The sequence below is a fragment of the Cydia strobilella genome, chromosome 1 (assembly GCF_947568885.1).
Source record: "Cydia strobilella chromosome 1, ilCydStro3.1, whole genome shotgun sequence".
Classification (NCBI taxonomy): domain Eukaryota; kingdom Metazoa; phylum Arthropoda; class Insecta; order Lepidoptera; family Tortricidae; genus Cydia; species Cydia strobilella.
The window spans coordinates 12,418,977-12,445,973 of record NC_086041.1 but is presented as its reverse complement, the minus strand read 5'-3'; the positions used below and the strand labels follow the sequence as shown (position 1 = coordinate 12,445,973).

General features: G+C 40.5%; 1 protein-coding gene across 2 annotated transcripts in view; it reads left to right on the top strand.

Moving 5' to 3' along the window:
- The first annotated feature begins 1,714 nt into the window (after nucleotides 1-1,714).
- Nucleotides 1,715-26,997, top strand: part of LOC134741283 (uncharacterized) — a 28,986-nt gene continuing 3,703 nt past the window's right edge. The window contains exons 1-21 of one of the 2 annotated variants that reach the window (XM_063674010.1): nucleotides 1,715-2,394; nucleotides 5,476-5,635; nucleotides 6,595-6,735; nucleotides 7,471-7,631; nucleotides 8,254-8,365; nucleotides 9,874-9,943; nucleotides 10,236-12,907; nucleotides 13,669-13,815; nucleotides 13,956-14,115; nucleotides 14,983-15,127; nucleotides 15,216-15,301; nucleotides 19,041-19,251; nucleotides 19,416-19,541; nucleotides 19,910-20,000; nucleotides 20,249-20,376; nucleotides 20,795-20,896; nucleotides 21,333-21,488; nucleotides 23,139-23,321; nucleotides 24,127-24,282; nucleotides 25,569-25,673; nucleotides 25,914-26,884. In XM_063674010.1, coding sequence (XP_063530080.1) covers nucleotides 2,215-2,394; nucleotides 5,476-5,635; nucleotides 6,595-6,735; nucleotides 7,471-7,631; nucleotides 8,254-8,365; nucleotides 9,874-9,943; nucleotides 10,236-12,907; nucleotides 13,669-13,815; nucleotides 13,956-14,115; nucleotides 14,983-15,127; nucleotides 15,216-15,301; nucleotides 19,041-19,251; nucleotides 19,416-19,541; nucleotides 19,910-20,000; nucleotides 20,249-20,376; nucleotides 20,795-20,896; nucleotides 21,333-21,488; nucleotides 23,139-23,321; nucleotides 24,127-24,282; nucleotides 25,569-25,673; nucleotides 25,914-25,964 — 5,343 coding nt within the window. In that variant the 5' untranslated portion in view covers nucleotides 1,715-2,214 and the 3' untranslated portion in view covers nucleotides 25,965-26,884. Of the gene's footprint in view, nucleotides 2,395-5,475; nucleotides 5,636-6,594; nucleotides 6,736-7,470; nucleotides 7,632-8,253; nucleotides 8,366-9,873; nucleotides 9,944-10,235; nucleotides 12,908-13,668; nucleotides 13,816-13,955; nucleotides 14,116-14,982; nucleotides 15,145-15,215; nucleotides 15,302-19,040; nucleotides 19,252-19,415; nucleotides 19,542-19,909; nucleotides 20,001-20,248; nucleotides 20,377-20,794; nucleotides 20,897-21,332; nucleotides 21,733-23,138; nucleotides 23,322-24,126; nucleotides 24,283-25,568; nucleotides 25,674-25,913; nucleotides 26,885-26,997 lie in introns of those variants that run through there. The other variant, XM_063674001.1, reaches the window with a different exon arrangement.

Sequence of the window (26,997 nt, the reverse complement as noted above, 5' to 3'; positions counted from 1 at the left end):
ATGGTGCTACTTTCTCGCACTAGTGCGGAAAAGAGCGCTTACCGTGCATATGTCGAAAGTTTAAAGGGCCATATGTACTGTAAAACGTACGATACACGTGCGAATAGGTAATTCGCAACTCGTGTCGATTTAAAACACTCCTTTTAATAATTAAACTTATTTGCCATGACATGTTTTTTTATTTACTCGCACAATGCATAGTAAAACATTGTATGATACACGTGCGTAAAGATGATTTCCGCACTTGTTGCATAAATAGCAATTTTTTTTTATCAAAGAATGAAAGAAAGTCACGGTATTAATAACCAAATTTTACTTTAGTGGTACCTTTTCCCTATCACTGTCACAAATGTATGTGGCGTTCACGTAAACGCGATATTTTTAAGATTTCCCTGCGCAATGTTGCCAGCTCGCTCGCAAATCAAACATGTACTTACAGTTCTTTTGCATAATGGTGACATTGTACAATATCTATGAGTTTTAAATAGGTAAAAGATAATTCGACGCATTCTTTGCTTGCTTGTTGTTGTGTTGTTTGCGTAACTTCTTTGAATAAGTTGCGTGAATTTGGCGCACAGGCGAAGTAAACATGCGTTGCGTACGGCAAGGTCACGCCGCGGCCCCACCCTGCACGGCCTCCGTTGCCCATTCAGACCGCCCGCTAGCTTCGTTTGAACGCAAATAATATTTTTGTAATATTTGTTTATGCAGTGGATGCAAGTGACACAAATTCATACATCTTATTTATCCCGCATTTCAAATTAATAAGATGTAAACTCTAATATCTTTAATATTCTTTTGTAACGGTGACAGCCTGTTACAACAAAATCATCAAATATCTTATGAAGCTATGCCTTAATAAGACACAAAATCATTTAATGGGCCTATTTAAACGATTAAATTCGACCTAAGTATTTTTTTTTAACTAATTTTTTTTTGTGTCATTTAGAATAATATGACATAGTATCAGATTGCAGTGGACGTAATTGACACAAACTATGTTTTCACACTAAAAACACTATCCTAAATGCAACACAGTTACATGTTTTCTCTCGAATATTTTTTTCTCCAAGATAATTCAAAATAAAAAATAATTACCACAAAATAACAAATTACTAGAAAAGCAAATTATATATATGACACAAAACAAAATGTAAGATTTACATCTTAACAAAGTATTCATAAGCGAAAACAGAATTGACTTTAATATTTTTATAACCTAGGGGTCAAAATATAGCCAGCGGTACAGGTCTATACTTATATATGCTATGTCTATGATACAGTCCCTCAAGAAAGGAAAGGCTTATTCTGAGGGAAAGGCCTCAAGATGGCCTCAAGATTGCTAAAGCCCGACCAGAAATATATGATCATTGTCAAGAGGGCGCTGTTTATTCTCATGTATGTGGTGCCAGTTCAGTTTAGTATGAAAAATTTAGTTCCAATGAAATTCCGCAACATGGCGCGTGATCATATATTCCTGGTCAGGCTTTAATTAAATTTATGGCAGTCATATTGTGATCCACAAAAGCACTACGACTTTTTCAAAAATCCGTTTTCAGAACCTACTGCACTTTAAAAATGTTGATATTCCTTAATACAATTTGGAACGCACCCGTATTTTGGCAACAGATTTGACATTTACTTTGACAACTGTCAACTGTCTAAACTGTCACTAACACTAATTGTCATTGTCACTGTCGTGCTCGTCTGCTCGTGCTGTTGCACCTATCACTTACAAATTATTTATAAAAGCTTCATTTGTCTATTAATAAACCTACTCATTACTTTTAGAACAGTTTCGACATTACAGAGGCGCTTAGAGGTGCAGTGTTTATACTACACCGTCGCGTAATACGCATCCCAAATGCGTACGAGACACAAATATTTTCTCTCAAAATAACATTGTGGGTTACTCGAAAATGTGCAGTAAACAGTTGACTATATTGGCTTGATACGCTCAAAATATTAGTGCCGCTTCAGTATAACTCGATAAAAACGAAGTTATCGCCAGATCTATCTGTGTGTCGTCTACACATCTATTCTTTGATAAGATTCCAATCAGTATTTGTGTTCGAAATTGTCGGATAAAATGTGCTAATCTATTGTGTGAAGAGGTGATAATGCGGGTTAACATGGTGTGAAAACTGTTTGGGAATATTTAAATACCACTTGAACGTTAATTTATGTTTTATTAAGAGTTGTTTTTAAGTCAATATGCCTGGGAAAATCAAAGTGAAGGTGCTAGCCGGGCGGAACCTGCCGGTAATGGACCGCGCAAGTGACACCACGGATGCCTTCGTGGAGATCAAGTTTGGGAGTGTTACACACAAAACTGATGTGTGCAGAAAATCTCTAAACCCACATTGGAGCAGCACAGAATGGTATCGGTTTGAGGTAAACAAGAAATAATATACCTACACACAAGTAGTTATTACAACATAGAATACATGTTTTCATGCAGGTTCCACTGGGATTAACTTTATTCTAGCATTTTTTAATATTCAGTAGGTAGTTTTGAATTTCATTTAGCTCTGTCATTGATTTGTTTATATAAAGTATAAAGGCCTGTGCACGCTGGGTGCATGTTCGTAGACGTGCACGTGCATGTGCGCTTTGTATTATACAGTTCTTTATGAGAGACGACACACCGCTTGCGTGATGTGTGATTGCGCATCACCAACATTTTAGGGCACATCTGCGCACACACAGCCGGTGTGGCCTAGCCTTAAAATTATATTTTAACTCTACATTGTCATTACTAAAACTAAGTATGTCTCAAAAGTCCCACTTTAATATTATTTCTGAAATTGTGGTAGAAATAGTGGGGATAATGATAAATAATGAGTTCACACCAATATTAAGTGTAAATAACCACTAGGTTGTGACAGAAAAATGGTTATTATACTTTTATGTAAAAATCTGAAAAGGAGTTCCGCTTCTAATATTAGTTGTAGTTTATTATGCAACACGGCCCAGGTAGTAGTAACCAGTATTAATAAACATTACCAATATGTTTTGTAATATAGACTTTTATGTTTATTGTTATAAGGTAAGAAATCAAATGTATAAAACTTATCACAAATACTTAAGAGGCAACAAAGGCAGAGGTACAGTTTGCATCAGTTATATCGGATCGGCCAAGGCGCTCACAAATATCTGAACAAAGATCTGATGCCGACTGTACATCTAGTTTGTGATTGATAGATGGTTTTTGTTTTTTATCATAATGATAACAGGTATACTTTAATGCTGATATTGTACATCTAGGACATGGGTCGGCAAAGTGTGGCTCTGTGGCTGTGTGTTATAGAAAACTAAGTAACTTTATTTTATGGTAGAGAATCAATATTACAACCATGTGTTAATCCTAAACTGAAAGTAATTGTGACATAAAAGCATCCCACATACCACTTGTAAAAGCTTTATTGTTTACTAGCTTTTGCCCGCGACTTCGTCTGCGCGGACTTAGTAACAGCAGCTAAAGTAAATTTAGCGCCTGGAAAAATTCTCATAGCAATCTAAATTTGAGCATATTATGCACACAAATTAGGAGGCACTTCGTTAATTGTCTCAATTCCACCCCTCTTTTTACTTTATTAAGGGATGATTTTCGGGATATAAACTATCCTATGTCCTTCTCAGGTACTCAATCTATCACTATGCCAAATTTCATCTAAATCGGTTCAGCGGTTTAAGCGTGAAGAGGGAACACACAGACAGACAGACTTTCGCATTTATAATATTAGTATGGATGTTTCACTAAAAGCAAATTCTTTGCCAAGCCATATTCATTCTATAACTAAAATGGCACAGTAAAATCATAATGTGTTATTTATTTATTTATATAGCCCTTTGTTCTGAACATGTTTGATTTTGTGATAATAAATTAGTTTTGAATGTTTATATGAAGTCTATTAGTTCAGTGTGCCTGTCGGCAAAGGCCTCCTCCAACTCCTTCCAGTATTTTCTCTCTCTTGCCACCCTTGTTCAGAGTGGTCCCACTGTACGTATGATTTCGTCTTCCCCTCGTGTAAATTGTTGTGTTGCCACATTAGATTGGCTCCACTTCTCTGTCTTGCATCTTATACTGTGACCTGCCCACCCCAAAGACATTAATTTTTATGCTTTATAACAGACGGAATCAATGTACCTACATATTATGTTTGACAATAATGACTGTCATTCATTCAAATTACCTATTCAACAACTAAACAAGAAGTCACTAAGATTAAATATTTGAAAATACTTTGTTATGGTAAAATGTGAAAACCAATCAAATCTTGAGCATTTTAATTTATCAAATTTCTGTTTTTAGGGTTCCGTACCCCAAGGGTAAAAACGGGACCCTATTACTAAGACTCAGCCGTCCGTCCGTCTAACCGTCTGTCTGTCACCAGGCTGTATCTCATGAACCGTGATAGCTAATAAAATTTGAAATTTTCACAGATGATGTATTTCTGTTGCCACTATAACAACAAATACTAAAAAGTACGGAACCCTCGCGAGTCCGACTCGCACTTGTCCGTTTTTTTTCTATGAAGCTTTAAGTATTTTTGAATTTCTTAGTTTGGACAAACTCAGCTTGCACCCAACCACAAAATACAATCTGTTTTAATGTTTGTTTAAATTACTTATCGTTAATTAAAATGGCATAATATATTGTATAATTGAATCAACCTGTGCAATATTCAGTCACTGCAATCTTACCACAATTTAAAGTAGGTAAAGAAAAAGAGAACTATACTGTACTAACCTAGTCTGGGCAGATTCATAATAGGTATTTGGTTCCAAAACTTGGCTCAGATACAAATGCCATATGTTTGGTTTATTTTCGTAAATGTCTGGCGACCGTCTGCTAGTTGCTCTTTGTTTGTGTTGATCTAAACAGTGTTATTGGCTAAAATACGATTTACGTATAATGGCTAATAATTATACGCTTGACGTTGATGTTCCTTTGTTGTATATGTTTACTTCCATCTAAGAACAAGATTATATTTAAGTAAAACTTTTAAACAAATTTATAAATGAGATGAATTACAATCTGTATAAAAAAAAATAGTGCTGCTATTTCGAAATTACTACCCTCTATTGTTGACATTCTGTTGCTTACCAGAAATTTGACGCTAAAATACCCAAAACTGTTATAAAAATTCCCAGGTAGCCGGGAACGGAAAATGTCCGGAAATTACGCGCTATAGTAACAACTGTCTATGCCGGGTCTATTGTTTCCCATAAAGTTTTAAGTCATAATGTATTGCTTGTCCGCATTTTCGTTAGTCTTTGGTTTTTCTCAGAAACGCGTAACTTTTCAGGGTTGCCACAAAACAAACCTAACCTTACCTATCTATAGGATACCCATACCGTATACCTAACGGAAATCCTGAAAAGTTAACGGTTTCAGAATTATGACTAACGATAATCTGACAATCATTACATTATGACTTTCAATAATTGTGTCAATTGATACTATTGCAGGTGGACGAATCAGAGCTGCAAGACGAGCCGCTGCAGCTGCGCCTGATGGACCACGACACGTACTCTGCCAACGACGCTATCGGAAAGGTCGTCATCAGTCTTGCGCCGCTGCTGGCTAGGGTAGCGAACACGAAAGGTGGAGCTGCCGCACCGCACGGAGGTATGAATCGTTTGTCAACGTGATAAGTGGTGATAAGGTTGAAATTCAATTTACAACTTCGCCGCACGGATAGCACAGAATAAGCAATAATACTAGAGTACAGAAGATTCACTCGTCTAATGATGATCTTTGAGCTACTTTATAGGTTTTCAACGACACGTTTGTGTTACTAGCAACACAAATTCGAGTTCCCTTCACCGGAACCCTTCATGTACACTGAGAGGAGGCCAATGCCGAGCAGTGGGACGTACCTATGTAGGCTGATGATGATGATGACGATAATGAGTTTTTTATGTTCTTAAGGCTATGAAAGTTCGTTTATAGTATGTAAATAATAAAATAGCAGTAACTGTAAAAAGTGGAGTAAGCCACACTCACAGAAAAGAAAAAGCAGGCTGCGCCTGTAGGGTAGTACTATTAGTTATTCTGTGCCTGATGTAGTCAGTTAGCTATAATATTCTGCAACAGGACTGGTGCTAAGTAGGAAATGGTGTAATTTTGTTTTATTAAAGTTGAATTAATTTTGCTGCAAATGTTCTATTGAGAATATACCGAAACAAAATGAACGCAAAGAGAGTCTTATCTAATAATCCTTTAAGTTAATTAAAACGATATATGTGACGATTTATACGAATAACCTGTCAGAGCGTCCCTATGGCAAGCGACAATGTGGTACATTTTCTAATCGTGTGTATCGATCGCCAAAGGTCGATATTACACATACGACTTTGGATACTAATAACTCATCAGATCGGACATCATTCGTACCCAAAGTCCCAAAAGACTTAATTTAGTAATGCACTAATATGGAAACGGATGACGTTTCATGAAAATTTGTTTTCAAGGTGTCCCCTTTTCATTGCTCCTTAGTCTTACACGGAATAATGATGAGCAGTGACTGTCAGGAGCCTCACAACGCTTTTCAAGGATTATAATTATAATGTTTTTTTTTTAAATAGGAGCCATGATGTCAGGATGGATCCCCGTGTTCGACACCATGCACGGGATCCGCGGCGAGCTGAACGTCATCGTCAAGGTGGAGCTGTTCTCGGACTTCAACAAGTACAAGACCTCCAGCTGCGGCGTGCAGTTCTTCCACTGTGAGTGTCCATTCGACCTGTGTAATATTATACTTGATACTCTGTTTGTAGCGAAAAAGGTCTTCGGACACAGAACTCACCTAGCCGGTCACTGAGAGTGAATTGCGTTAAAGCAGCAGGTCTTTGCATTCAACGCGAAATATTTGCTTGGACGTGTCTTGAACGTCCTTGTTTCGTTTAATGTTTACCTTCGTCTGTCATATTATGTTCCAACTCTCAAATTGATTCCTCTTAAGGCGCCGTGAGTTTAGGTTTAGGTCCTCCTCCGAACGCAGCTCGCTGATCACTGAACGGACGGTTGTGCTGCCAGGGATCGCGGATATTATTGTTTTTGAGTTTTTGAATTGTTATTTAATAAAGTAAACGATTAGTTCAATCGAAAATAAAATTACATATCGAAAATAAGAATACAATTTTTAGACGCAATTTTCATGTTAATAGCTTTTGTGCAAATCTAGCTACAATAAAGCTTCGATTAAGACCTATATTCGTGATTTGTTTCTATCGAGCGGCGGTTATTTAACTAGGTTTTGAATACTACTAGTTACTAGAGAAAGCCCTAAGATTGCTATTCATCTTTTTTGACAACCGTATTAAATATGATCTAAAAAGCGCTACGATTTTTCACACTCGGCTGGCCTTAAAGCAGAAGTTATGTAAAAAATATCCAAAACAGGAGGTTGCCGCATTAGGCTGCGGCCAATAATAATATATTACCTAAATATTACTCTCCAGGTCCGATGATACCGCCCGGTTACAAAGTCACAGCTATACACGGGTTTGTTGAAGAGCTGGTAGTCAACGATGACCCAGAGTACCAGTGGATCGACAAGATCAGAACACCGAGGGCTTCCAACGAGGCGCGCCAGGTCGCATTCATCAAACTGAGTAACCAGGTATTAACGAAAATAATGTTAAAAAACATTTTGCGTAATTTGTACTTAGGTACCGCTGGAACCGTCTTTGCCTCCTCCCTTTTTGTGGGGCGTAGACTAAAATTAATCTCGTAGCTAGGTGATTAGATCAGCTTAGTATGATCCAAGAAACAATAATGCCAAGTGGCGTCGCCTGAGACAAAATTGCATAGATTTCTACACTTTCTTTCCCCGCTATGTATGTAAATAAATATACCCCGTAAGGTGGTTTTCGCATTAGATGCGGATCCGCATCCCGCTCCAGTGTGCGAGAGGGATATCGCTATGAACATGCATATGATAGCACTGTCTCGCTCACAAACCGGAGAGTGTTACAGTTAGACCAAGTTAAGTCTGCAGCGATTTTGATAGCCCAGACTGAAAGTGTAATTTTACGACGTATAAATAACACTCACGGTCTATGCTGTCAAAATCGTTGCAGAGTTATCTTGATCTAACGCTATAACCGCTTTATATTTAACATTCATATCACGCCACAATCAATCAGTCGCACTACCAACACTAGCCATATTCAGCCTATACTATACTTATGTTCAGGAATTTGTGTGTAAATACTATAAATAAATGAATGTATCATATTTAGGTACAACGATTGGTAGGCCTTAAGGCGGCCGAGTTGGGAGCCAACGCAGTTGTGGGATACCAGCAAGACTTCGACCTGGAAGGGGAAGCGGGCGTCGTCGCCAGAGCCATCGGTTAGTATTGTTAATCGACTTTAAGATTTCAAAAGGAGGAGGTTCTCAATCGGTTGTATGTTTTTTTTTTATGTTTGTTACTCCATAACTCCGTCATTTCTGGACCGATTTTGAAAATTCTTTTTTTGATTGTAAGTATGTACATACAGATTGGTCCCGTTTTTGTCAAAACGCAGTGCTAATGATGGGATCCATGAGGAATCGAGGGAACTCCTCAAATGTTAAAGGCATACATAGTGATTTTAGTATTTTCGTCAACAAATCAAGCATTTACATTTAAAAAAGTGACATTTGATGAAGTGGAACTGCTGATGATGATCAGAACGGAACTCTTCAATGACGCATAGTTCACGTTTGGCGATTTGTCCTCTTCGTTATGTTTGTTAAGCAAGTTAGGTTTTCAAGACACATTTTTGTCAAGCTCGAGTTCTGATGATGGGATCCATGAGGAATCGAGGGAACTCCTCAAATGTGAAAGGCATACATATAGAGATTTTTGTATTTTCATCAATAAATCCAGCATTTCCATTTAAAAAAGTGACATTTGATGAAGTGGAGCTACTGATGATGATCAGAATGGAACTCTTCAACGATACGTAGTTCACGTTTGGCGATTTATTCTCTTCGTTATGGACCCAGACCCAAACTTGGACCTGGACTTTTTTTCGAACTGCGATCCTCACAGAACCGAACTGCTATCAGAAAAGTGGGATAGGTTAGGTGTTAGAACTGTGACCCTTACAGAAACGAAATGCTATCAGAATATTAGGTTAGGTTAGGTTAGAACTGTGACCCTTACAGAAACGAAATGCTGTTAGAAAAGTGGGTGGGCAGCCCCTATTAAAGTCGGTTTTTTTTTTCTTAAAAATTATATTCTAAACCTTTAACCAGTTTAACCCAAACACAGCCACAGACTCGCACGATTACAGTTCAATATTAACCTTCATGTATTCCGATCACAGAAATAAATATACCATATATTAAATCTGTGATTCCGATAAGGTTTAAGATGGTGCGCTGTATATAGAGAGCCAGAGACGTGCAGCATACGCGTTTTTTTTTTTCGCGTGTTTTTTAAGTTTCAATACCAAGTCATCACACATCAACTCAAAATGAAGGATTAGTGAACAACAAGTGTTGATTCTGGACCATGAATGTTTTATTTACTAATCAACAAACTACTGCGACTTATAGATAGTCGTTGTTATGCCAGAGTTAACGACGGTTTAACAATCTAACTACAGTTAATCATTCAATCAATCAGTATTTGAAAATCAGAGGTCTTCACATTTTAACCCTTTGAACGTCAAGAACATAGAAGTATTACTTGTCGTGTCCACAGCGCTAAGGACAACTATAGGTGTTATGGATGACGCTGTCAAAGTAACCTTCACACTTCCAAGTAAGGTTTACATTAGCTCGCTAGCGCCGGGGGCCTTGGCGTGTGTGTCGTTTTAGTTTAAGAAGCGTAAAGCGTTCAAAAGGTTAATGAAATGTTTAATGAACAGGTACAGCCGTCAGCATCACCGCGTCGCCAATGGCCAACCAACCTCCCAGCGTGCCGCCCTGCTCGCAACAGTGAGTCTTATGTTCATTTTATATGCGATCCAATATCTATGATTGGTTCAAAGGAAGAATACTATTTTATCTTGCGGATTTTTTACAAAACCGATACTTAGTTAGAGTCAAGAATCGAATAAACTAAAAGGGTTGCACATTTTAATAATTGAAAACTGAATCAGCTCGTAAAAGCACCGCTTTAAATGTGCATTTAAATGTCGTTACAACTAAAAAAACCATAAAAATGAAATATTTAAAAATACTCATGAATTTATGTTTGCATGGTGTGTTGTGTCGCTTCATAACATAGACAACTCAATAAGTACTTGGACATTTTAGCGACCGAAAACGAAAGTACGACCGTTCTGAACGAATACTTCCAATCTCATCAAGACGAGCTACAGAAATTACTGTACATACTCAACCCGAAAACATCGTCAATGCTCGACGAAACTGAGAATATTGAAGATGAAGATAATGAGAAAAGCTTTGAGTTATCCAGACAAACCAGCATAAAAAGTTACACAGGAAATTATTCTATTTACCAAAATGAATATGGCCCTCATGATAGCATGAGGCACTTGTCCGAGGATCAGACAGATTTGAACAGGCTACTGAACCGCAATGATGATTACAATGATTCTATGGGGCCCTTGAAAAAGATAAAACAATTTAAAACCAATATTTTTAGACTCGGCAATATGAAATCACGAAAATCTGATCAAACCGATGATGCAATATCTATAAAGTCTAATGTTTCCGATACGTCAAAGATATCTTTATCCGATATAAAAAATGAGTTCAAAAAATTGAAAATATTAAAAACGCCCAAATTACGGAAAGCTTTTGCTAATAAATCAGATGAAGGCATTGGTATGGCCTCGGTGCTTGCTAGATCAGTTATTCACGCTCATACGAGTCTCGCACGCATCTCTGAAACTCAAGATTCTGACCCTTCTCCGAGCTCGACTCTAAGACGGACCAATGAATCTGAGCCTGCTATTAATGTATCTGAAGAAGAACAAGCTAGCAGAGATTCAGAATCGTATGATAATAAATCTCTCGGTAGCGATAAGAGGGCATTACCAGCTATAAAGTTTTCATCTTTAAAAAACGTCTCTACTGACGAGGAAACAGAGCCAACCGAGGGTCGTCAGCGAAAATTATCTGAATCTTGTCCGTCGACACCGGTAGTTGCTAGAAAAAATCTTCTTAAGCTTCCTGGAGATGTTGGCTATTTCGGCTCAGTTTCGTCTGCCTTGTCTGCAGATAGCTCAGAAGCATACTCTAGTTCTGAAGAAGATGACGAGAGCTCCATTAAAACTGATACTGAAAAAACATATGAAACTACAAGTTCAGTAGTAAAGTCGGTCCTTAACAACAAAGTAAATCCAGTTTTTATAGCACAAATGGATAAAAAACTAAGTGTGTTGGAATGTAATACTCTTGATCTTCACGATGATGAAAATCAGCAAGTCATTGAAAGCGACACTAGTCCACAAGAATCGTGTCAAGAGACCCCTGCAGATGAACTTGAAGATTGTAACAGCAATGATAAGAAAACAGAAATCTCGGGTGTTGAAGAAACCCACACGTTTGTAGATCCGAAATCTCATAGTCTCCATTTCAAATTTCACAACCCATTCTCACATAAGAAGTTATCACAGAGCATCAGCGCCCCATCGTCTCCCGTAGAGAAGAAGGGCTTTGTATATCGCTCCTCATCCAAGATTAAACGCCAGCTCTCGAAAATATCCAAAAGCAGCATGATCAAAAGCCTGTCTCATTATTCCTTGTTGCCGAAAAGAAAACATAGCGACCCGAAACCTGCTTTGAGCCAACCCGAATCAGCTTCCGATGTCCCTTCTAAAGCACCCAGCGAAACCGTACTAGGATCTGCCTTTCTGTCATATTCTGATTTACTTAGTCTTGATAAGGAAGGTATTGATGCTAACAATCGTCTTCATAGAAGTGATGAATTCACACATTCAAGGGTATCGATGTATATTGGTTCTGAACCTGTTTCCAGGGCTTCTGTGAGCGGTCCATCTTCTCCTAACCATGGAAAAGACGATTACCATCCACATGAGCACAGAACTTTCAAGAAAAGACCAAGCATTAATCCAAGTGGCTTGATTGCTACTGCAATGGAGACGATTTTAATTGATAAAGTACAGAATCTGCTAGTGCCGACATCGCCAAACCCAGCGCAACAGGACGAAAAGAAGTTCTTTGATGACGTCAACGAAAAATTAGAGAAAGTCGAAGAGGCGAGAAATAGAAAGGAAAATGAAAATATGAAGGCAACTGATACTTCATCTAAAGATAATGTAGAGTATGTGAAAGATGCAAAGGAAAATACACCTCAAACTATTTCTGACGGGAATAAAGGTGCGAGTGATTCGAAATCTAGGCAACAGGAAATATCTGCAGGCATTTCGAATAAAACTATCAAACATTCTGAATCGGAAAAAGTTGAATTGGGTGACACAAATCATAAGCAACTAGTCAGGCAGGATAGTGTACGTTCAAACGGGTCGCATAAAATGTCCAACGAAACCGACTTTAACCTCGTTTCATCTGCTCCACCCGCGCCTATGTTGCAACACTTTCATCCCGTCCTTAGCGGCGTGTCCAAGTTAGCGACCATACCCTCATTACCCGAGACTAGTATAGACCAATCCGAGAGTATAGACACCGACGGCACATGTCTATGTAATGATAAGTGTGAGTGTAGCGACACTAACAAGGCTAGTGTGTGTGATAACTCGCATGCAGCGTGCGATGTTGACAGGGACAGGGAGCGGGAGAGAGAGAAGAACGTTGAGAAGGATTCACCGAGGCACGCTCGGCACGAGTCGTACGGCAATCGGGACGGGATCGGCTCGGCGCACGCGCCTAACTCGTCGCTGGAAGCCACGTCCACGCCGCAAGGGATTCATCGCCGGTCGTCGGATTCTGATCTTAGTGTTACACCAAAAGGTTAGTTTATAAACTCTCCTTATTTCGTGCCTAACATATTTTTTTTTGGATTCTCATTGCTATTAATTATTCTACATTGCCTATAGTTTGCCAATTTCTCAAATATTTCAGGTATCGTTTACAGTACATCTGGTGCAGCACATTACGTAACTTCATCGAAAATTTAAAGGGCCATATGTACCTACTGTTAAACGTTGTACTATACACGTGCGAATAGGTAATTCGCAACTCGTGTCGATTCCCTTCGGTCGTATTTGAAAATTCGCTACTCGTTGCGAATTTCCTGTTTTTCGCCCTTGTATCGTAAATAACTATATTATATGTTCTCTGAAACGCATCATACGAGTCCATGTCGATGTATTGTATCAAACATTTTATAAGAACGATCAAGTATAATATAGATACTTATCTATCGGTTTTAACACTGTTAACTGGGCGTTTTCTAAAATCAATATTGAAAACCTGATTCTCACAGATCCTGGTGTTTTTGGGCTCATTCAAGTCAGAATCACTAGCATATTTAATCCTGATGATAAAAAATGACCCAAAAATCTGTATGAAAATTTTACATTCCAATACGTCACGCACATACAAGTGGAACAAAATTTTCACACTAAAATGTGACGATTCTGAGTAGAATGAGCCCAAGAATGTCAAGATTTGAAAGAATCAGATTTTGAATATTTATTTTAGGAAACGCCCAACTACACTGAAGATTTTATAATCATATTGAAGACTTCTGATATCTTGTATAAATTCAGGTGGTTCACTAAACGCGTCAGTCGGCAACACGGGCGGCGGCGGCGGCGCCATCTTGCGGCCGTCGATGAATAGCAACAACCTGGAGATGCTCGAGTACCCGTTCCTTACTATGTCGGAGTATCCTCCAGGCTTCATTGTTCACATTGGTAAGTGACGTCAGCTCTTTTGAACAATATTGTTAAGGCTGTTCTCATTACTCTTTTTTGTTCTGGTAAATTTACAGTTTTTACACTGTCAGTTTACCTCTATGTAAATTTATTAATATTATGATGATTTGGTTGCCCAGGCGGCACAGTTTGCGCCCGTTCAGTGAAGCTGATGGACGGCGGAGGCGAGAGTAGTTCTCGAGCGGCGTGGTGGGCCGAGCTGCGGACTGAGCTAAGAGCGCACGCGCGCGCACTGCGCTGCAACGCTGTCATAGCGTACACCGAGACGGCAGCTATATGGTATAGTACATTACTACAGAGGCCGGGAAGGAAGAGGTTGCCGGCCGAATAGAATATACGGCCGAACGTAGTGAGGCCGGATAGTTATGAGGCCGACAACCCGTTTTCAGAGTTTTCACGCCGATGTATGTATAGTGCTTTTCTCAAACGTTTATAGTTTGTCAAAGGACTGTCTTATTTCAAACATTGGCAGAGATAATCATACTATATTTATCTTACACTAGTACTAACACCCAAAAGAAAAAGAATGAGTATAGTTTTTTTTGTTCTTATTTACTGACAAGATTTGCTTGACCAACTATATATATCAATCAAATATCGTTTATTGTTTTTTTTTTTAACTCTTTAGGAGTATTCCAGCGTAGCAAAACCGTCTTGTGTGATGTGGAAGGGTCCTGGATTTTCCACAGGCTACCATCCCCCCACACAGTCTTACCGCTCTAATGGCCCTAGTGCCATAGAGCCCAAGTTAGGTTAAAAAAAAATATAGGCGTATTGGCAGAATGTCATAAACGAACCAAAAAGCAAATAATGGCTGAATGCCATGATGCTGTGCCACAATTATATGTGAAATAGAAATTAAAAAAAAGCCACTTTCCGGCCTAGGCCTGCAACTTTGTATGAAATTTCATTACAGACCTCTCGTCTAGCCGCGCCTGAAACGTGATACTTCCCAGCCTAATATAAAGAACGTAATATCAATATTACATAGCATGTTTGAGAAAAAATAATTACTACTTACAGATTTGTTGAAAGATATTTGCTAGTTTGGTACGAATGTTACAATTTGCTCAATGTTGCACTAGTTCTCTAGATGCATTCAAAGTATTGTGACGATGGTATTCAGACGCTGTTCTCGTTTTGTAGTGAGGATGTATGCGTGTTATCCGCATCGGGCACGGCCGCAGTGATCGACCTGGAGTGCGGCTGGGAGCGCCGCGAGGAAGACTCGTGCTCGCTCGCGCACGTGCCCTACTCACCGGGCGCCGGGCCCTACCGCGCCGAGCTGTCCGTCTGCCAGGGCTGCAGGTACAGTGACTATTGTCGTAGTGAGGTTGCCAGCAGTGCTCGACCTGGAGTGAGGCTGGGGATGCCACGAGGGGGACTCGTGCTCGCTCGCGCACGTGCCCTACTCACCGGGCGCCGGGCCCTACCGCGCCGAGCTGTCCGCCTGCCAGGGCTGCAGGTATAAATAGCATAGTTGACTATATGTATGTAGTTGTGAGGCTCGGTAAGTTGGTATGGTTGGTAAAATTAGGTGAGCAGGCAGATTGAAGAGGAAGTTAAATATATTATCGACCACTACGACCCGCCTCGCTGGCCAAAGCCAGAAACACTTCAGATGTCGTCTACGCTGCACCATTGTCGCGTCGGTTTTGTGTGTGTAAAATCTTCGCTGGTCTCAGGTGTTGTTTAGGTGGTGAAATAAGAGTGGACTGTAGTTTTAAATGCTGGTTTACTTTCTAAACTACGAAGAAGTACAAAAGTGGCAAAGTGAAATTGTCGTTAGGAATCGAGAGAATGAATGGTGAGTTTTTGAAAGCCCCAACTGTCAAAGTTTTGAATACAAAATTGCCATAGTTAAATATTGAACATATAGATTTGAATGATAATTGTATTTATACATACATATATATCAATGAATATTTTATTTAAAAAATATACAATTTGGATGACGTTAATTGTGAGATTATTTTATTACATGAAATTAGAATTATTTTTAATTGCAAACATTAAATTAAGCTAAAGAAAAAGGATCAAAAATGAATCCATTTTTGAACGTTTCTGAACATGCTCCCGGCCTTGAAGTGTGGGAACTTCAACTATGTGTCGACAGGGAGAGGATGGATGTTTTTGAATGCCCATCGGATAGTCTCCTCTCTTTGTCTGTATATCCTTGATCCGCTTGCGACGCCGTCGCTGCCATGAATGCCTCGGACGACTCGACCGAGTTGCCAGAACAGAAGAGGAGGCAGTTTTGTCCTGCACGGCAACCAGAACGCCTTCCTGGAGTTCTCCTGTTGAATGGGGCCACGAACGTTGATTTGGCGAAGTCCTTGAGTTAGCAATCTGTGCGTGAGATATGAAAATTGTGGATCGCCCTATAAGGAAGTGGGAAGGAATTAAGGGACTAAAGCTATTTGGATCATCTGACATTGAAGTCAGCGGCCTTAAGTTTGAAATTGCCTTAATTTGAATCAGTAGTGCAGACATCCCTTCGTATGTTATGTGCAAAGGTAGCGTGAAAGAATACTGGATGTCTTCGGTTACCTCCGATGACGTCGATGCATTATCAGACAATATTGTCTGCGGTTTATCGCGGCGTGCAATGAATCGGCGCAAGGCTGCAATAAACGCATGTTTATTTGAATCTGAATCCAGTTTGAGGGGCGCTGCTCCTGTTGCAAGGCACACAAATGCATAAAGATTACCTTTTTGACTGAATATCAAAACTGGACCAGCATAATCGCCACCAGCCTCAAGAAATGGATATTGTGACTCAATACATTTTTTGAACGTACTGTGTTTGGATGTTGAACTGAGCAACACTGAATGTCTGAGGTCGTAAGCGTAGCTCGAGTTGCTCAGTCTTCCCCCCACAAAAATGAGTTTACCTCCACCGTGAAACAGAGGATACCGTGTCGGAAAGGAGTCTCCTTGAGCCCTACGCAGTAATAAATTATTAGAATGCTCAAGCTCTTTGTGTGTAATATAGCCATGTTGCTTGGCTTCTGAATGACGCTCCACTGAGGGAGACGTAGCTGAAGTATGTTGACATGAGTCCCCTAGAACCTCAGGCGACTTCTTCAACTGCATTGAAGATTTGAAATGATCATCAGGATCAGTCTTTAAAGACTGCTCCTCACAAATGTTTTGTTCTAACTGAATTGAATCTGACTTCCACAAACTCGGGACGTCAATTTTTGAATCTGACGGTATTTCATGTGAATTGATTTTTGGTAAATTGATGAAGTTTGAATTGTGTGCCTTGACAACGGTATTAGCAGAGCTTACCTCCAACTTATTATCGGGAAAACTACGCCTCGAATGCTTTTGAATCAGCACTTGCGCAGACGACAGGCTTGTGAAGTAGGTATTTTCGAAAAGAGCCCACTCCTCTCCGATATCCCCTCCGCTTGCAGACGCAGACGAAATATCGATGTCTGTCTGTAATGCATCAAATTCATCGTATATAGGCACTGTATTGTCAAATCTTAACTGTAACTCGGCAAGCTGCAAATCACTTAATTGCGGCTCGGCTGCTACGTTTGAAACAAACTTCTGAAAAGCATTAAGTTTGCCTTTAATAACCCCACGCTTGTAATAAAGTTTCTTTAACTCTTGTTCCGAAGACATTGTGAACTAAGGTAAACTAAGTATGACCCTACTCAAAATTAATTTGAAATGAAATAAATTGTCTTTGATAAAATTTGCTATGCGAAATTCTCAGGCGCTTAACTTTTATGCACTATAGATCTGAGGTGCAATAAAATTATGCAATGGCTTAATTACCTTGTTTACGCGCTCCCGGCACACTGCAGTTCGCTATAAAAATTGACTGAATAACGTGTTCACGTGCGATTGTGATGTTTAAATCGAAAAAAGGATAGTATATTGATGAATTAATGAATATTGTGATGAATTAACAGTTAGGTATCAAGTTTGAAGTGAAATTGTGCAATGAAATTGTATATATTAATATGAAATGCGCTTAGAGGTTATAATTATATTTGCCTACAATATATGAATACCGCTAATGAATACTAGTGAATATCTACCTGCTACTGATCAAATGATGGCAATGAAAACAATGAATTTACTTTCTGCACTAGATGGAAAAGTAATGAATATGAATTATATGGATATGTTTGAAATGAATGGATGGTCAGCTACAAGGAAAAAACAAACAAAGGAACTGTGAATTGAAAGGAAATAGAACGATCTCACTTTCGCGTACTTCTTCCTTCTGTGCTGACTCCTTCTGGATCTGAATCTGGATGTTGGTTGACTGGTCCCCACTGGATGCTCCTGGACTGGTCTGGTTGGTGCTGAATGGGCTGGATTCCGTAACTGACTCCTGGTTACGGCTGGATTCCCTTTGAAATGGGATGCTCCGTGTGTCCGTCGCTGCTTTGTCCACTCGTCGATCCTGACTGCTGCTGGGACGCGATGATTGTCAGCTCTGGAACTCGCACGTAGCTGGATGTGCCCTGCGCCAACCTGGATGACCCACGGCTTCACTGGAGAACGTCCGTTGAATAGGTGGAGCTCGACTCGATGCCACAATCTTGCCTTCTCGCAATTCAGAGGCTTCGTAAGGACCATGTAATATCCAAATTACATGTATGGTTTCCAAATTTCAAAAATTACGAAAAAATACGCAAAAAGTGGCAAAGTGAATTGTCGTTAGGAATCGAGAGAATGAATGGTGAGTTTTTGAAAGCCCTAACTGTCAAAGTTTTGAATACAAAATTGCCATATTAAAATCAGAACATTGAGACTTAAATTATAATATCATTGAATGTTTTAGTTAAAAGACATGCAATATGAATTAAATTAATTATGTGAACATATTGAGACGTTAAAATAAATTATATAATATAAAACTGTGAAGTTAATTTTTAATACAACTATTCGCTATTTATCCTTACGAATACAGGATCGAAAGTGAGTATATTTTCGAACGATTCGTAACAGTGTGCTTTATAGAGCTAGTTTATCCCGAATTTCATGCGCTCCAATGAAAAACATTGGTCACTTTTATTTATTTATACAAGGAATTCCAGCAGCTGTGAAATATTCGTTTAACTTTTTAAATGGCAATACAGAGCCAATTATAGGAAGTCGCAAATAGAAACTGAATATAATATCATATAAAGTTCCCAGTTGACTTGTAAAATAGTATGTTATGTAACATTTGGCAGACGCGCTCGCGTTCCAGCGGTGCTCCTCGCGACGTGCGCTCGGCCGGGCAGCCTGGCGGCCTACAGCGCCGCCGTGCCGCTCACGGCCGTGGCGGCCCGGGCGCGCCGCGCGCCGCCGCAGGCCGAGCCCGGCGCCCGCGACATCTCCGACCAGCTGCCCTTCCTCGAGTACGAGCTGCACAAGCTGCTGCTGGCTAAACTGAGGATGCAGGTTGGTCGGCTATCTAAAATACGATACAAATATATCAATATATTCTGGTAGAGAATGTCATGAGGCACTGGGCCTAAAAGAGACATAGAGTAGAGTAGTCGCTAGAAGAAAAACTTTACGTGTAATTTCCCCCTTCCTCTTCCTGACTGATATCTAATTTCCAGGGTGCGAACGCTCTGTTCTCGTTACAAACACAAGTGGCGGTAGGAGAGCGTTGCGTCATGGCGATCGCGAGCGGCACGGCCGTGCGGATCTGCGCGCTGCCGCCGCCCATGCCGCCGAGGATTAAGGTACGACACTGATTTAAACTATTACGATTTTTACTCATTATTATTTATCAAAACGAGATTCAATCGCGTATAATTAAGTTATTCAATTTGCCTCCGACGTTTCGAGGACGGCGTCGTTGTCCCCGTGGTCTCGAAGAAGACTGGCTAAAGTTTATTTGGTTATTTTAAAAGACAAGGATCTTATACGTACAGAAATACAAAAGTCGTCTCTTTTTTAATCTGGCAGCAAGTCTCATTAAATATATAGACATGTACCTACCGACTATCATTTTTGTTCTTTCAAAGTTAAAGATACTAGGATGTAGTATCTGATCGTGACTTAATTATATGGGCCAAAATCCCCACTGACGTAGTTATTTCTTTCCTAGGCAACAGAGAACGACAAAGAAGCGTTAGAAATTCAGAAGGCGTTATGGGACGCGTTCACTGCCAATAAGGCAGCGAACGGATACGACGTTGGTAAGACAAACTACACTCTAATATTTATGTAAGAATAACTTTAAAAAAATGTCGTAGTTGTAGTTGGTTAAATATAATTTGCACCCATTCGACAATATACAAGTTGTTCGAGAAATTGATGCATAATTGTTCGAGAGTTTTATGCCGAAGGTGTTGATAAATTGAATAATTCAACTTTCGCTACCCAGACACTAGTGAACTGTGATTTTGTATAGCCAAAAAGATGGAAGTATTATTTTCATATACAGTTCTTCCCGAGATGAGCACGAATGGCCCCCTAACCGAAGCTGACGGTGAGCGAGGTGACGAGGCGCCAGCGCTCGACCTATGTGCCGACAAAGACGCCTGCGTGCTAGAGCTTGACGAGGCGGAGGACGTGAGTCGGGTGTTATTCTAGAACATATATACTATATACTTAGAATAAGGGCGTGATGACGAGCGAGGCGACGGGACGCCTGTGATTTGAAACTTGACTAGGCGGAAAATGTAAGTCAAGATATTTTCTATAATATGGCGCGTTGGCCGAGACGGTGGGTGAGCGGGTGACGGGCGCGGGGCGCTAGCGCTCGTCCTTTGTGCAGCCATCAGACTCATTTCGCCTGTTTGATACCTAGATGTTGTGCAATTAGAGAAAAGGTTAACAATAGTACGCAAAAATACCACTGTGCTTACATTTTGTTTATTACTACTTATATTTGTTACAACAGAACGCGTGTGTGTGTGAAACAGGAGGGTTGCCACTTGCAAAAACAAAACAATTTCAATGTGATGAATTGCAATGGATATTCTGGCAGGTGGAGACCGCGAAGGTGCTGGCTAAGCGACGCCCGCACATGCAGGTGTTCACCAATAGCTCTAAAGCGCTTCCTGGTGCGCCACCGCAGGCATTTGCACAGGTATGTTTCAAGAACCTATCTCACGTGAAAGTGCAGATCCTTGGGACCTTCGCTTTTATAAAAGGAACTTCGACGAATTTCAATACTATAGTATCACTCGGCAGATTGTTCGTGTGCATAGAAACGCGAATTTTACGTGAATTTGTTGTGTTTTTCTTCTTATATTCTTTACTAAAATGAGGTCAAATACTTAATGCTTGATAGATATTTCTCGACTTTTGCAAAAAAAAACATTAAACGGTTAAAATATGCTTTGTAAGGCACAACCGTTGAAAGCCAATTACCATTTTCGGTGCCTACCTATTACAAAAAAAAAATCTGACAGTTACAGTCCATAGTTGTTAGTATTAACTTACAGGCTATGTTATGTTACAGAACAAAAATCACTCAAAATAAATGGTGTTAAATCTACAATATGTTTCTTTATTATGTTTAGGTGTGGCGAGCTCGTCTTCAGCTGTCGGGGCAGGGCGGCGCTAGCACGGCGGGCGAGCGGCACGTGGCGCGCGCGCTGGACGGCGTGGCCTACAAGCTGCGCCGGCTCAGGCCCTGCGCGCTGCTCTCACCAAGGATACAGCTGGAGCTGCCGGAGGTACAGACGTGTGTCTGCAGATGCGGCACGTGGCGCGCGCGCTGGACGACGTGGCCTACAAGCTGCGCCGGCTCAGGCCCTGCGCGCTGCTCTCACCAAGGATACAGCTGGAGCTGCCGGAGGTACAGACGTGTGTCTGCAGATGCGGCACGTGGCGCGCGCGCTGGACGGCGTGGCCTACAAGCTGCGCCGGCTCAGGCCCTGCGCGCTGCTCTCACCAAGGATACAGCTGGAGCTGCCGGAGGTACAGACGTGTGTCTGCAGATGCGGCACGTGGCGCGCGCGCTGGACGGCGTGGCCTACAAGCTGCGCCGGCTCAGGCCCTGCGCGCTGCTCTCACTAAGGATACAGCTGGAGCTGCCGGAGGTACAGATGTGTGTCTGCAGGTGCTGCACGTGGCGCGCGCGCTGGACGGCGTGGCCTACAAGCTGCGCCGGCTCAGGCCCTGCGCGCTGCTCTCACTAAGGATACAGCTGGAGCTGCCGGAGGTACAGATGTGTGTCTGCAGGTGCTGCACGTGGCGCGCGCGCTGGACGGCGTGGCCTACACGCTGCGCCGGCTCAGGCCCTGTACATATACTCGTAATCCGACCCGGTCCTTACTTGCTTTGCGTACAATTCTAATTGGCACCTGAGCGCGGGCTAGTCCAACGCTTTTTGAGCGTTCACTCCAAAAACGCGCCTTTGTTAGATAGAAAGATAAGACATTTATTTGTTTGCTGCAAACACACACAATTTTCGAAATCAGTTAACAAACATTAGTAATACACATTTAACAAAATACACAATTAGTAGGTACAAACTATAAAAGAAAACAAATTATACATAATAGAGACAGCACGAGTAACAGAAAACCTTGCAGAAGGTACACTGTGTGCAATAGTGTGGATTGCAGCAAAAACAAAAGGGTGCCGACTCAGCTATACGCTTCACTCTTACGAGCAAGGCACTGATTTTCTGCCGGAACCCAGATCACGTTACAGTTAAACTAGGGGTGAGAGTGATGTAAAAATGTTGCAGACTATTTTGTTCCTGAATAAAAAAATAAGCGAAATAAAAATAAAAATTAAAAAAGTGACCATAAAATAAAAATGGCTTGGTTCAGTATCTCCTAGAAGTCCTTCAAAGTACCGATTATATTCTAAAATCCGCGACCAAAAAGCCATATGGTATCCCTGTTTTTTTGTTTTTCCAGTAATAACTTTTTGAAATTGTGTTTGAAAGTTTGCTTACTTTTGAGCCGTCTTACAGGTGTTACGCATCTCGAGGACACATTTTAGACTGCTTCTGTAGCGTTCGACTCGCCGGCACTCAGTAACCGTAGGGATCACACAGCCTCGCAAGATACATATTTTCATTTAGTTCCTTTTAAATCTTATGCAGGTAAAATGGTCCTTTGCGGCTAACGTAAAGGGCCAGCTTGAAAACTAATGACTATGCAGGCGTGTGTCTGCACTCTGCAGTGATGCGGCTTTAAGTTGATCTGCGCAAATTAGAGCAGTTGAAGCGGAAACTAAACCTCATAAATATCGGTACATGCTTCACTTGCACTAGAAATTGTACTTATATAAAATACACCTAAGAAATAAATGTATCCAAGTTTCCTCCTTTTTTTTCTAAATAGGTATTATAACGCATTTTTATTATGCAGGATGAAATCCAGCTGGTCGTGTCCGGGGCCGCAATCCGCCTGGTCGACCCGAGCAAGGTGGAGCACAGTGAGAACGGCCACCCCCCGCACCCCGCTGAGGACGACGATATCTTCGCCCTGGACGAGGAACAACTCGTTAAGAGCCAGGAGGAGGAGAAGACCGTCGTTCCGGCGAATGGACAAGTTAGTATAGCTTAATCATTTACTCCATTGGCTCAGTGACTCAAAATGAGACAAGACAATGCCACGATACCTAGGTCGTCCCACGAGTCGTCTTCCTGCTAGGCAGCCCAGGTACGCCGTTTTCACATTCCGATCTTCAACCATTCTTTCAAGATGGCCTAACCAACGGAGTCTTTTGAGCTTAAGGGCCAGTTGCACCATTCACAATCAGCGGACTGATCAACGTCACTCAACAGTGAACTATGAAACTTCTCATACAATAAAATTTTGCGAACGCTTTAACTGTGCAACCGACTCTTAGTTTCCCCCATGATGTTAGTTTCAGCCACTAGGTCTTAAATTTCGCGGTTCCTAACTGTCCAACTTCCATCCGGTCTTCGTTCGGGCCCCAGTAATTTACGGGGGATCTTCCTCTCAGCAACTAGCAGCATATTTTCTCAAGTCAGTATTTACTTAAAACCGGACGTGCGAGTCGGACTCGCCCACCGAGGGTTCCGTACCTTTTAGTATTTGTTGTTATAGCGGCAACAGGAATACATAATCTGTGAAATTTCAACTGTCTAGCTATCACAGTTCATGAGAAGCCTGGTGACAGACAGACAGACGGACAGACTAACAGTGGAGTCTTAGTAATAGGGTCCCATTTTTACCCTTTGGGTACGGAACCCTAAAAATGATAGTAATTATTTCTACAAGTCAAACTGCTTACACTAACTATGAATAGTTACCATTGAAGACTTAAATTTTTTAACAAAACAAGCTACAAAACTGGACACGTATAGGTACACGGCTGGTGATATTCCAGGTTCCGCCGACGGTGTCCCTGACGTCGCTGTGCTCTTGCTCCGGCGCGGGCACGGCGCGGCGCGTGTGCGCGCTGCGGCTGCTGTTCGTGCGCGAGACCACGGCCGTGCGCGAGCTGGGCGGCCTCAGCGGCTTCCTGCACACCTTCACGTGCGAGGTGACTCACCAGGACGGGTGCCGATATGCCCGGACACATGCGGCTTGCGCGCATCTGTGCTCTCAATAGGGAATATTACGCAAAACTGCGTAGAGGGCGCCACTAGCATAAGCCGAGGGCCTATCGCGAGACACGAAAATCGAAATTTCGTTATATGCCTCTCTATCACTCCTGCATATTCGAGCGATAGAGAGGCAGATGACGAAATTTCGATTAACGCGGTCCGCGGTAGGCTCTCAGTAAACAAATCACTTTGATGCATCAATGTCATAGTGAAAACTTCTCAAAAAACTGTTATTAAGTTACTCTATGGTTTACAATATGTGCTAGTGCTGCAGTCTCGCGGCAGAATATTACAGTAATACCCCCTATTACGAGTTGCCCTTTCCTTAATATCGACTTATCGAGTTGGGTCAGAAAGTGGCTAACCCATTATTTGAATATAAACGCATCATTCGAAAAAGTTGGAATCCTCTACATGTTGACAGGGCTAGTGAGTGTTCTTCAAAACAAATCATGTTTTTCTTTTGATGAAGGTTGACTATTTATTTGACTATTAGCAATTAGCTATTTAAAATATACAGTGTACTCAATGCGACCACAAAAATGCGACCCATTCTTTTTAAACGTGTTGAGGTCGCGGGCAAATTGATCAGATCCACGGGGAGACTCAGAACAGTGCCGCGACGCATGGCACTTTCATGCAAAAACCCGAGAGTAATCAGTCCGACATACTACGAGCGTCTACCCGCTGAACTACGTACAGAAACATCTGACGAAACATTTGAGCGTCAACTGAGTCCTTTTATTGGAAAATCCACTTTATTCAGTGAATGAGTTTATGACCTCGACATTCGACATTGTAAATTATTATTTTTAAACTGACATGCTTTTCATAAATTGTTTTGTATTATAATTTGTACCTAGTTTTTACTTAGAACTTGACAATCATTAAGAGATACTCGTAACTAGTTACTCAAGATTTTTTGTTTTTGACATAAGTGGATAAAATTATGATTACTTACTCAGACATTTTTAAATTGTAATTTTGAATTTATTTGATAATGTAATGTATATTATGTAATAAAATTGTATTTTTGAATTTATCAAATAATGTAAATTGTATGTACTGACGATCATAATATAAATTCGTGTAGATTACTCTAAGATAATTTATATTGTAATTTTATATTATGAGAATAAATATCTAAATCTAAAATCTAAATCATAAACATTTTATTAAAATCGCTGTTACACGTACTAATGCTAATACGTATTGGTGGCAGGTGCTGGCAATAGCGCGCGCGTACACCGCAGCGTTGGGCGGCAACGCGCTCACATCGTTCTACATCACGCAGCTCATGTTGCAGGACAACGCACACAAGAATCAGGTATTGTTCCAACTTACTTACTTCGGACAGTTCGGACTTACATGTCGGCCACGAAACGCACGCTTCGAGCTTGACACTTGACTCTGACGTACATTGGTTAATGGTCAGTCTCTGTTTATGAATGAATCGGACACTGCGTAAAGAACACAGATGTAGGAAGATAGAAACAGGATCTATATAAAAATGTTTTATACGAATATGTAGAAAGCAACAAAGTTTTCATAAACTTTTTTTTTGCAGGGTCAATGTCTTCTATCTGTAGGAGGCGACGTGGTGCACATGACATATTAAGGTTTATTAAATCTACATTCACTATTATTCTCTTCTTACTTTGGAAAAGTCCGTGATGGCTAATTACTACCGAAGTTTATTGTGTTACCACTATAATTTATAAATTAAAGAATGTATTCACGTAATATATTTTTACTCTAATGGAGGTATGTGAGCTAAACGGAGAACTCACCTTTATATTTCTTTGCTGTTTCAAATAATATGGTTTTCATTTGTTTCGAGTGTATTTTTATTAATTTTGGAGTCTGTGGGTCATACACATTTTATAGTTTGGTTAACTAGTTTGCGTCTTTCCTGTAGACATAGCAAAGTTAAGGAAATCTAAAGCTACAAATTTGTAAACCCTTACAGGCGGGATACAATTTTTCAGTACTCCAGACTCAAGAAAAACGGGATACATATGTACAAGAGTCGTTAACTTTAATGATATTGTCCACAGAAGTGACATCTTTTAAAAATGTGTTTGACCCTTGTATCTAAAATAAAAAGTGAAGTTATATATTTGAAATCAGAAAGTTCACTGACTGAAATTGTAATAATCACTTAGACTTTTTTGAATGATTCACGGTTAGTTTCGCTAGACTTATATTGACTCATAAATAATACAAAAGGTAATCACGGTCTATATACCGGTCAATATAAGTCTAGTGTAATAATCACTGTCAAATTGTACAGTTTCCTTGTTTGAGACAGCATGTTTACAGCTTCCAGACTTTTATAGTAATAAGTATCAGTATGACCATGACCAATTTAATTTTCTCATCTATGATATTCCTCGTGGTTTTTATTAAATCGTCCTATATAATCACCGTGGGCCATCCTAACCCGTCAATATTTTTTACTTCAATAAGGCAATGGCTTAACCGGGCCAACGGTGTATGCACTCGGGACATATGTTTCGTGAATCCTGTCAATTAGTAGTAATAATATTGTCTTCGGTTACCGCGATAGTTACTCATGAAATAAAACTATGAAAACGGATTATATCGCGTATATTGAATTTATAATACATCCCGACGTTTCGAACTCTTTA